The sequence below is a fragment of the Leopardus geoffroyi genome, chromosome C2 (genome assembly GCF_018350155.1).
Source record: "Leopardus geoffroyi isolate Oge1 chromosome C2, O.geoffroyi_Oge1_pat1.0, whole genome shotgun sequence".
NCBI lineage: Eukaryota > Metazoa > Chordata > Mammalia > Carnivora > Felidae > Leopardus > Leopardus geoffroyi.
In genome coordinates, this window is record NC_059333.1 from 133,809,625 (window position 1) to 133,822,013 (window position 12,389).

The 12,389-nt window shown below is 46.1% G+C and overlaps 1 protein-coding gene across 5 annotated transcripts in view; it reads right to left on the reverse strand.

Moving 5' to 3' along the window:
- Nucleotides 1-12,389, reverse strand: part of RFTN1 (raftlin, lipid raft linker 1) — a 207,719-nt gene that overhangs the window by 90,401 nt on the left and 104,929 nt on the right. For all 5 annotated transcript variants that reach the window (XM_045503715.1, XM_045503713.1, XM_045503717.1 and 2 more), the window contains one exon: nucleotides 7,926-8,034. In XM_045503715.1, the coding sequence (XP_045359671.1) occupies nucleotides 7,926-8,034 (109 nt within the window). The remainder of the gene's footprint in view (nucleotides 1-7,925; nucleotides 8,035-12,389) is intronic.

A 12,389-nucleotide genomic window follows, 5' to 3' on the forward strand; every position in this document is an offset into this window, starting at 1 on the left:
AACATGATTCCTTCCCTCCCCTCAGGCTAAGATTAACTTCAACTGTGTCCCTTGGACAGAACAGGAAGGTCGCAGGCCAATGAAAATAGCAGGGGGACAGAAGATCAAGAGAGGCTGGGGTAGGAGAGGAACTTTATAAGAAAACAGAGGCCTCCAGGCAGGAGGGCCCACATTTTTCTCTCCACTCTGAGCATCGAAGCCTATAAGTGGCTTCCTACTTCCTCTCCAAGCCTGAGGAATGGGCATCCAGTCCACTGTATGCAGCCGATGTCCACTCTGTGGGCTCACCCCACCTGGACCTGCTTCTACCTTTAACTCACCTCTGACTTTCTTTAGTTTTCTCCTCTCCACTGGTAGCTTTTAACTCCTACTGAGAGCAACCAAAACTTCCTCCACCTGTACCCTGTCTTAGCCACCACTCTCTCTCTCCTTCCAAACTTATTTACTCTTAAACCCATGGAGGGAGGCCTCCGCCTGCTCCACTCTTGAAAATTGCTCTTACAGGATTTACCAGTAGCCTCCAGTGGCCAAACCCAGTGGGCCACCCACTCAGTGGGTTCTAACTCAACCTCTTTTCTGCTCTTATAATATTCTCTTCCCTCAGATTCTGTAACATCATGTTCTTCCTTTTCTCCTCTTGCTTCATGGAACTTCTTTCTTTTGTTTTCCTTCTCTGGGTCCTTTCCAGAGCTCCAGCCATGGTATTCTCGCCTCTTCCCTCCACAAGCACAAGTGAGTTCTTAGGTCATGATTCTATCCTGTCCCATGGCGTTGCCACCTCAAACAGTGGCTACTCAAAGTGTGGTTGGTCCTCAGCACACTGCTGGTCCACCAACTTTTTGTTAACAGTCCATGACAAGATAGGTACATAAAACAAGGGCAGGCACGTAGACACTTTTCTAGCCATTTGACATTGCCGCTATGTTTTTACCGTATTTTACATAAGTATCACTTCTTAATGGACTGGAAAAAAACTAAAACCAAACAACAAAAAACTGGTCCTTCAGCACAGAAAATCTGAGAAACACTGATCTAGATCTTACAGTTTTAAACTGATCGACTGGCTTACATTGAAAAACCAAGAGATGTCACAATAAGAAAATAAAAACATTGTCGGCTTCTCTAAATGAGACAAAACCAACTAGCCAACCAAAATACAACAGAAGATCTTGTGGTACTGGGTTCGTATTTCCACCAGGCAACAATGAGTTGATGCTAAGTGGCGGCTGCCCCCTTGAGATGGGCATGTGCCATCCAGATGACCACCTGAACTTCCTTCTCACTGTCATTACCTGCCTGGCCCCTCTGGGCCTCTGAGTCTGCCCCTCAGATAACTACAGCTCCATTCCTAGCTTCCTCCTACGTTCCAGCCCAACAATCACAACTGTCTTCTGGAATGTTCCCTTGAGTGTCCCACCAAGTCCCAACATGCCCATCCCCAATCTCATTACCTCTCTGGCCCCAAATAGTTCCTCATGCCATGTGTTCTCCGTCCTCACAAGGGACCCTACCTCACACTTCAGTCACTGGAGTGTCATTTCAGACTTCTCTCTCCCCTTCTACGACCACAATCTTAACGATTTTTCCTCTGCATTCGTCTTTTAATTTGTTCATTCCCGTGACAAATGTTTATTACGTTCTGGAGACAATAGCATACGGGATGCCCTCATTCTCCAGCAAGGCCTCGCTTCCACCACCAGCCTCTTCCCTGCCCACCCCCAGCAATCTGTCTTCCACTCTGAGGGCATATGCTCATTCACACACCATTTTGCCTCCACTCCTCCCCAGCGCCCACCAGATCCACCTTTTTGAAATGTCACAATTCACTTGGCTTGGGGGTAGGTGGGGGTGTAGGTAAGGGAAGCCTTTTAACATATTTCTTCTTTCATTCTGAATCAGCATCTTGCACTAATTAAAATTAAACTCTCTGCACCGCACTTGTAGAAATGAGGCCCTAATACTCAGCAATCAGACAGAAAGCAAATGATGAGTCATTTATATACTATGGCCAAGTTTCATAATCCTGGGAATTTGGGATATTCTGTTTCATTAAAAGGAGACATTTGTATTTTAAAGATCTGTTGGGTTCTTCTCTTTAGGTCAAGATGTTAAGAAGCACCATTTGGTTTTTAATTTTTTTTAATGTTTATTTTATTTTTGAGAGAGAGAGAGAGAGAGAGACAGAGCGTGAGCAGGGGAGAGGCAGAGAGAAAGGAAGACAGAATCTGAAGCAGACTCTAGGCTCTGAGCTGTCAGTACAGACCCTGATGCGGGGCTCGAACTCACAAACCTTGAGATCATGACCTGAGCCAAAGTCAGATGCTTAACTGACTGAGTTACCCAGGTGCCCCGCACCATTTGGTTTTTGAAAGGGCAACACATCTAGCTTAATCTAAGCCACTGAGTTTCTGACCATGAGCTGTTCCCCACAGGACAAGGCAGGGGTCTGCCTCGCCTCCCCTCCACTGCTACATTCTAAGGTCTCTGTGGTCCAGTGGAAGACAAACCCAGGTCCGAGCAGCTTGTGCAGGTCAGTGCTCACCCTTCCATCATAAAAGGGAGTGAATCTATGGGGCAGAGCCCAGAGTTGAGTACCTGAGGGCAAAGGCCCTGAAGTCTCTCACCTGGAGAGTGGCAGGGAGTGTGGCTTTCTCAGATGGGCAGTGAGGCCTAGAGACCCAACCTCCACAGAGGGGAGGCATTCAAGAGGTTCTAAAATCTATCTCTATGTACCAGACAAAGCTCCACCTGTCTGCCTCCCATGCCATCTCTCCTCCAGCTGGGACAGCCCCCTCTCCGTTCCTGAGGATGACACAGAATAGGCAGCATGGCCAAATGGTTAGGAATGCACCCTTTGGGTCAGATGGGTTGGGTTCAAATCTCAGTCCCGCCTTTCACAGTTTTAACTCTGGGCAAACTGCACAGTGTCTCTGTGCCTCAGTTTCTCCACCTATAAAACAGGGATGAGCCTCCAGAGGGAGTGAGATAAGGGTTAAGAATATAGTGTGTGTAAAGCCTATTAGCACAGGGTCTGCCTGGCACACACAGGGATTCCCTCTGTGGAGTGAAATCCCATTTAAAATTCAAATAAACCTACAGGTACATAAATATGGGCCAGCAGCATATAATATAGCCAGAGAGCCCAACCTTTTCCTTTCCTTTTCTTCTTCTTCTTCTTCTTCTTCTTCTTCTTCTTCTGCTTTTTTTGGGGGGTGGGGGGTGGGGGAGGGCTTTTCTGTATTCTGTCACAGGGGCTCCAGGCCATTCCTGCATCTTTGTAGTAAACCCCCCTGATTCACCGCACCTCAGCTGGCTTGAGGAAGGCCCTGTTTTCACACAAGCAAAAGAATCCTGCCCAGAACAGCCTTCCTCTTTCCTTTGTTCATCCCAAATCCCAGCTAAACAGAACTTGACTCTCAGCCTTGAACTTTCTTTCCATGCTCCTCTCTTTACCAAAAACAGCGCCATCCGCCTCACCCCTCCATCTAGCCCTCACTTTCCGGGGCCCTCATTCTATACCACACCTCTTCAAAACCTTCCCCACTTGGCCGCAGAAACTTCCTGCTCCACCCAAATCCCACCGCCTCCCGCTGGGGCCACTCCTGTAGAAAGACCTGCCCAGGCTGCATCCGTGAACAGTCCCAGCCCCTGGGCAAAGTCCTCATCTTCTCGGAGCTGTTTCCTCGTGTCTAAAAGGGAGACACTGCTGCCGGTGTGGCCTCTTGCCCAAAATTAACCGTGAAGCACAACCCAGAATGACTCTGAAAACTTCAAAGCGTTTTCCAAACATAGGAGCTCTTTCCCAAGAAGCTCCAAAGAATGTAAAGGAATGTGAAGATGAACATGTGAGCCCTTTGTTTGACATCATTCTGTCTCCTTTACAATTCTCTGGGAACTCTGAAGAACAGGAAATTCCAAGGGGCCCCACAAACCAGCCACACAAGACAGGCTCTGGAGGTACCTGGCGGCGGGACCTTTGTTTCAAGGCAGCAGAGGCAGCATCTCTGTTCTCAGACAGCCCTGAGACTCTTTGTCCCTGAAGCATTCGGTTCTAGGACTTGGAACACACAGTCTCTCCAAGTCTGATCATAAATCTGCCTTTTAAATGTTCTGTGGTCCATAATAAATAATTTACATAAAGGGCCGGTTGGATGGAGCACAGCAGGATACAAGAGGGGAAAAACAAAATGCAGTAGCCCAGATTTAATTTGAACAGCCAAAGTGCTCAGAGAAATCATTAGACCACACTGAAAGGAACAGAGTCGTCTTTACAGAATTCCCCCTCACCCTCTGCCGAAAATCATGATGGAGAGGGGCTGTGAATTATGGCACCTTCAGCTTAATTTTACATGACACAGATACAGATGATTTTATTTTTCCCATTTGTGAGAAATAATGAAATCTCCTTTCCCTCCTTCCATCCATGTTCTCTATCCAAAAGTTCTGCTAATTTAAAACATTCAGTGGAAAAATAATACTGGGCCATTGTTCTTAAGAAAAAAAAAATTTAATCACTTTGAATTTAATTCTAATAGGCAGAGAATATGAGCTTATCCTGTATGACGGTACAATGACAAAATGAGTTAATTACCATCTCATCATAAGACGGATCTGCTTGTCACAGGAACAGGAGCCATTATTTCACACAAAATAATGACCCAGATAAAAAGTAATGACTGTAAGCTGTAGCCGCCAGTGACACAGCTTCATCTTGGCCTAAGTGAATGGCAATTAACAAGTGTCACCACTCTCTATATATACCAATAGGGACCAGGCTATTCATTAAATATTTACTGAAAAGACACAAATGGTTTTTAGTGTATTTCTTCCCAGGAAGCTCCCATGGTCTTCTACCTGCACGATGACAGAAAAATTTACACATGTGTAAAATTCTGCCATCAGCTGGAAAAGCTGTTGATCCTACAGAGGGGTATTCAGTTCCCCTCTGCTCTTCACACACAGAAGTGGTGTTTTCTCCAGACATCTTGTCCGACAACAGAAAAAAGGAACAGAGGGAAGGAGGCCCAGACCCATTGTTTTGTCCCTCTTCTCCCGGGTGTCACAGCCATTGGCCTAGAAACTACAGCCACAGCCAGCACCAATGACCAGAAATGCTGGATCCTTCCAGGTCCAGCTCTCGGCTACACTGGACGGCGAGGGACAAATGGCAGGATCTCAACACCCCTGGGTTGTTGGCAGAAACTGTACCTCCACCTGCTGACCATGACCATAAACCACCTCTCTAGAGACGAGCAGAGGTGAGAGATTCTGGGATACACATGAGGAATCTTAGTACTACCTTAGTGTGCAAGTTATCTAGTCTGTCTGGACCCAATGCTTTTTGTTTGAAAACCAGGGGTATGGCAGGAGCAGGATGGCATGGTGGGCTTTTTAAAGTATATAATATTCAAAATGTTAAAAACATAATTCTTATATTAACATAGAATAAGCAGGTGTCAATGATTTACTATGAAACGAACCATCAGATACTGATATGCATGCATGCATGTACACACACACACACACACACACACACACACACACAGATAGACAGATGTCTACCTACACTCCAAACACTACACACACCAGTATCTGAGAGCCCACTAATTAGGCTGCTGTCTCCTTAAGACCTGATATTGGCATAATGTAACAGTCATGCAATGATCTGGTTTGGTTAAGACAAAAGTCCCAAATCATATGTTTTTTTCATTATTTTTAAAAAATTTTTAATGTTTATTTTTGAGAGAGAGAGAGAGAGAGAGAGAGAGAGAGAGAGAGACAGGGTGCAAGCGGGGGAGGGACAGAGAGAGAGGGGGACAGAATCCAAAGCAGGCTCCAGGCTCTGAGCTGTCAGCACACAGCCCGATGCAGGGCTTGAACTCACGGATCATGAGATCATGACCTTGGCAGAAGTCAGATGTTTAACTGACTGAGCCACTCAGGCACCCCCCCAAATCATATGTTTTTAAAAGAGCAAATGTGAAAGTATGGACAGAGACTCACGTCCTCGTCTTACCCAATTACCTACAAACATTCCAAGTATCCGAGTCTTGATTACAAGCCTATTTCTAAAACAGTTTTTCCCCCGTACTCAGATCATGGGGTAAGTTCCACCTCTAGCATGTCCCTACTCAAGTTTATTAGAACATTTTGTCTGCATCGATCCAGGAAAGAGGGCCCTATGTGTACAGACATCTACTTAAGTTACACAAAAACTCATGCTGTCAGGCTTATGCACATGCAAACAAAAATTGCCTTTCTCCCCATTTCTTTTTTTTTTTTTTCCCTGAGAGAGAGAGAGAGAGAGTGCAAACCAGGGAGGGGCAGAGAGAGAAGGGGGAGAGACAATCCCAAGCAGGCTCTGTGCTCTGTGCTGAGCCCTATGTGGGGCTCAATCCCACAAACTGTAAGATCATGACCTGAGCTGTAATCAAGAGTTGGTGGCTTAACCGACCGTGTCACCAGGCACCTCATCCCTCCATTTCTTAAGTAATGACCTGAATTCCATCAGAGAAGAGTCTGCATCGTTCTAGTAAAATTATCAGAAATTTTGACCTACGAGGTCATCTGACTCCCAGTCTCCAGGTCTCGGCCACCACACATGAGGGGTTATTCCTAAGGCCTCGTTGAGCCTGAACACTCAATCAATGTTGAAGGGAGGGAGGCAGGAAGGAAACAACAGCAAAAGGGTCACTGGGTGTTTAAAGGGACAATCTGATTATTTCACTTTTTTGCAAAAATCCTCTGAGCAGCCTCCATTGCGTTTACAGCAGAGTCCTGGCCCTGCTCTCACCCCTGGCACTCTTTTTCTTCCCCAAAGCTCCTCTGATCTCTTCACTCCCCTCACTTGCTCCTCCACCGGGCCCTCACACACGCTGCTCGCTCTGTTTGGAGGAGTCCCCGACCTTCCCCGTGCAGCCCCATCACCAGGTAACTCCTCATCCTGTCTGTCTTAGCGTGAGATACCCCCCCCACTGATACCCACCCCACACGGTGTCTGCTGCTTCCCTGCTGGTAACGCTCATCACTCTCCTCCGGGGTCCACCTTACAGGTGTGAGGACCTGAGGGCCTGAGAGCGGGGACCACGGCTGTTCTCCGTGTCCCAGCACCAAGCAGGCATGCGGTATTTCTGGCCCAAAGTTGACGGCCAACACTATTTATTAATGAATTCATTAGCTGACAGATGAGGTCCCAAACAAGCCATAATCACCTCTCCAGGATGGGGAATTGTCAGTTGTTGTGGGATACTGGGCGAGAGAGAACAAGGTAAGCACTAAGGAGTGAACTTAGCCCCAGTCCGGGCAAGGACATTCCTTCTGCAGTGAATGTCCTACTGAAACTCAAGTGAACCCTGCAATTAGGCAGGGAACCTCGTATGGCATGATGAGAAATTCAAAACCAGACACATTTCTGGGCAGAGAAGGACTCCCCTGCAAGTAGGCAATTTTCCCTTGTGTAACTGCATATGCCAGTGGTCACGGGGCTCTGGGCTGCTCCCACACTAGGAAAGAAAGGCGGCTCGTAGCAATGAGTCCCCACAGGACGGGTGGAAGGTGGGATCCGGGCTGGCGGTGGGGAGTGGCCCACCACCCTGAGGGTTTGGCAGGAGTCTCAGCAGTGGGCCCACAGGCCTGTTCGCTGTGAATGCCACTCCAGCCTTAAAAGACAAGGTCCAAGGTCTCGCCAGACTGGGAAGGGGGGAAGCCATCTTGTTTCAGAGTCATCGTCAGCCCGAGCTATGTGTGTGTAGGGGGGCGCGGGGGGTAGGGGGTGCTGCACCCCTGTGGGGCCGCCCGAAGGCCCAGGTGTGAGGAGGCACTGGCTGCTACCCTGGCCTGTGCGGTGTGGCTGAACTGCCCTTGGCCAGCCCCCGGCCGGCTCGCGCTGCACAACTGTTCAACTGTCTCCTGACCACAGGGCTCACCTTCTTAATGAACTCCGGGATGAGCTTTTGGCCCGTCAGGTGGTCTAAGGAGGAACAGCAATCTAATTCCAAGATGTAGCGTTCGTTGTGGAGATCATTTTTCTGAGATCTGAAGAGAGGGGGGAAAAAACAACCAAAGGTTAAGATTTTGTAATATACTTATGTATGAATCATTGGGTATTTAATAAAACCCCAAATTCTTTCCTGAAAGTAAATACCAAAAAGGCACTGCTGAAAAATAATTTATGGTAAAAACTCAAATTATACATAGATGTATAATTATACACATCATGGAAAGACCTCCAAGACATAGCATTAAGTAAAACACAACATTACAGAATTTTAGTACAATATGGTTTATGTGTTAAACAACACACACACAAACACACACGCTCCCATAATATTTATTTCCCATGGGTTTATATCTGCCAAGGCATAGACAAAAAGGCACACCAAACCAACAACAGCATTTAATTCTGGGGGAAGGAGAGGATCTGTCTGTAGGGGAACTGGGTCTAGGGCTGGTGGCGGTAACTGAAATTGACTTTAGCTGTATCTTTAATTTTTTCCACTTTTTCTGAAGATAGTATATTCTTATAGCACTTGGAAAATTAAAATTAATTTAAAAGAACTTTTAAAAGGTTCAATCCCTACAGAAGGCAATCTGGCAAAATCTACCAAAATTAAAGATGCATTAAAGAAAGAATATAAAGCAGGGCGCCTGGGTGGCTCAGTCGGTTAAACACCCAACTTCGGCTCAGGTCATGATATCATGGTTCGAGCCCTGCATTGGGCTCTGTGATGACAGCTCAGAGTTTGGAGCCTGCTTCAGATTCTGTGTCTCCCTCTCTCTCTTCCCCTCCCCCGCTCACGTTCTGTCTCTGTCTCAAAAATAAACATTAAAAAAATTATATCTATCTACCTACCTATCTATCTATCGAGATATATGGCAACTAAAGTCCTAGGGAAAGAGTGGATATAAAGGGTTGTTTGTGGCAAACAATTTTGGTCTTCTGGTCGGTGCAGAGGCATCCAGCATGGCCCTGTCATTTCCCCACCCAGGTGGTGTGGCCGCTTCTGTCCTTCCCACATGTAACTGTGCACATCATGTACATCATGCAACACTCAGGAGAACCAGCAGCAAGTGATACCAGAAGGAAATTCTACCACTCCACACCATGCCTTTGAAGAGCTCCTATAGGGAGCTCTTGTATGGGGGCCTGAGGAACTCCTGAAAGCCACGTGATCATCAGAAATTGAAGGTGATTCCTTGGCCCACCCAGCCAGGGATAAGGCAAGAAGAAATGGACTGCAGTTAAGTGTCAGCGGGGCGTGTCTGCTCTCTCTCCGGGTGGCTGGTCATGGGGATCAGGACTTAGGGACCAGGGCGCTGGACTCTGTCCAAGGGCTTACAGCACACGCACAGTCACTCCCCACTGGCCGAGGGGTGAGCAGGGTTCTCCCAGCCCACTTATGAGGAGCTCTACCTAAGAGGGGCCCATGCCAGCCTCTGTGAAAGCAGGGGTGGCCAGAAAATTCTTAAAGTGGGCACTTTCATACAGAACTCTGAATACACATATATCCTACCAAATCAATGGTTTCCGAATGCATATTTGTTATATTTTAAAAAATGATTTCTAAGATTCTTATATATCATGAAAAGCAATTTATGTGCTACCATTAACCATCTGGGTATGATTTACATGGAATTCAAAAGTGAAAAATTTTTAAAGAGGATTTGGTTTTTCCCAGGTGTGCAATTATCATTGGGTAACCAAAGGTCAATAGCATATCTTGATTTTATTTTTCCTTCTAACATATCCTTTTAGGCGTAGGGACTGAGGCACATACTTTTGAAATGTGAAAGAATAAACTGATTCCTACTGGTCAAACTGGAATAAACTAACTCCAAAAAAGAAACCGATTCTGCGCTCCAGTCTTCCTGATTTATAACTTCATCAGAGACTGGAATCATGTTCTCATTTTTCCCCCACATTCTCATCCTCTATCCCCCCCCCCCCAAACAAAAGACCTATTGAGAGGAACTAAAGCAGAATATTTCAGACTTTTGAAAGAGAAGACGTGGTCATGACATCCTGTCATGCGTATCGTGGGGTCTCCAACAACAAAGACAGGCGTGGGAAGACAGTGCTCTAACATGTGAAATCCCAGCTGCTCTGTCATATGAAGACAAAGGTCAGACTGTGTGAGGTTATTTATAACACCCCACTGGAGGGGGCGCCTGGGTGACTCAGTTGGCTAAGCGGCCGACTTTGGCTCAGGTCATGATCTCACGGTTTGTGGGTTCGAGCCCCATGTTGGGCTCTGTGCTGACAGCTCAGAGCCTGGAGCCTGCTTCAGATTCTGTGTCTCCCTCTCTCTCTGCCCCTTCCCTGCTCACACTCTGTCTCTCTGTCAAAAATAAAATTAAAAAAAAAAAAAAAAACATAAACACACACACACACACACACACACTGAGATTTTAAATGAGTAGGCTAAAAAACAGGAATCATTTTAAATAAGTCGACACTGTATCCACTCAGTAAAACACTCATAAGATGAACAGAGGGCAGATGAGTCTGTCTTTCAGCAGCTCAACAGCCCAGGTTCATAAGGAATAACCTTTAGTAGAGGACCTCATAGCTACCATCTTTGGTTCTGTAATAAGAAGTACTATAAGAAGGGAGGCATCTCTGGTTCATTTCATCAGATAATTGACTCAGTTACATCTGAACTGAAAGGAGCACAAAAAATCAACAAAAATAGGCATTATTACAAATTTTCTAGATGCCACATGAAAAATCACATCCTGACCTACAGTCTTGGCAAAGCGAATCCAACATCTGCTGAGGGAATAGATGAGCAACTAATAGGTCTTCCCTGGCTTCAGGGATTACCTCCACAATTTAACCACATTAAATATGGTTGCTCTGGTGAACACACGCTAAGGTGACCCCTTCCTCCCAATCACCTCCACCTGCTGGTGTTCATGCCTTTGTAAAACCCTCCCTTCGAGTGAGGGCAGGTACTGCACCTTGCTTCTAACCATCACAATATGGCAAAGAGGATGGGGTATCACTCCTGTGATTACACTATGCTATAAGATTCCATTTCAGCAGACTGGAGCTATATGTTCCTCTTGCTGGCTTTGAAAAAGTAAGCTGCCATGTTATGAAAGGGCCATATAGCAAGGAACTGCGGGCAGCCCCTGGATAACAGTTGGCAAGAAACAGGGATGTCAGTTCTATGACTGCAAGGAGATGAATTCTGCCAAGAACCTAAAGGAAGCAGTGGAAACAGATCTTTCCCCAGTTGAACCTCTGTTGAGATCACAGCCCCTGACAGCACCTATATTGCAGCTGGATGAGACCTGATGCAAAGAACCTAAATACGCTACAGAATCTGTGAGATAATGAATGCATGTTGTTCTGAGCCATCAAATTTGTGGCAATTCATTACAGAGCACAGAAAAATAATACAGATGCTGAGTAGGAAGATATTATAACTTCATGCTCAGAACAGGCCTCCCACTGGTGAGTAGGTCCAGGTCCAGGCCCAGGCCCACAAGATCTAGTCAGACAGCTGACAGCAGCCTGAGAGTGGCCACTGACAGGTGACGAGTGTTCCACATCTCTGAGGACAAGGACTACCCTGGGAGAGAGAAGCAGACACCTGCCAGAAGTGGCTGCAGGGGCCTGGGCGTGGCCCTCCAAGGGATCACATCAGGAGGGAATAGTATTCTGCAGTCAGTAAAGTTCCTAAGGAAGAAGCATTAACATGAAACTCTCAGCTGAGGAGATATTTGCCCTCACAGGAGGGGGAGCACCATTTATCTTTCCCCAAAGGCCATTCTGGAAAAGGAAACGAGAAACCTGGAACCAAACTTCCCCCGGACTGAGGCTTAAATGGCTTCCAGTTCTGGAAAGGACAGAGACCTGGGTTTAAACAATAAGAAAAAGCAAGAACACAGACTGCATTTTTGGAGATGTGGGATTAACTACAAACTAAAGCCTCCCTCATCTGGAAATTAACACCGCATACTCTGAAATTAAATGTGAGCACTCTGACAAGAGCACTGTTAACAACGAAATATGCTTCCCCCTCTCCCTCCATTATCCATTCCATAATTTCCTCCAGACTTACTGGTTACAGGCTACAGGTGCTAAAGCAAACTAGAGATGGGCCATTTACAATTATGGACAATTTATTTAAACTTTCTGTGTCTCAGTTTCTTTCACTGTTAAGTGGAAATATTATGAATAACTGTCTCTTAACATCATTGTAAGGATTAAATAAGACAAAAGCCTATAAAGCCCTTACTATAGGCCATGGCGGGAGGTCTGGGCTCAGCAAACATTAGCCATTGCTGATTTAGCGACTATCATCTGTAATTGCATTAACTTTCCAAACACCCTTCACAGTTAAGAATTATTCATTCAATAAAAACTGACTGTAACTACTATG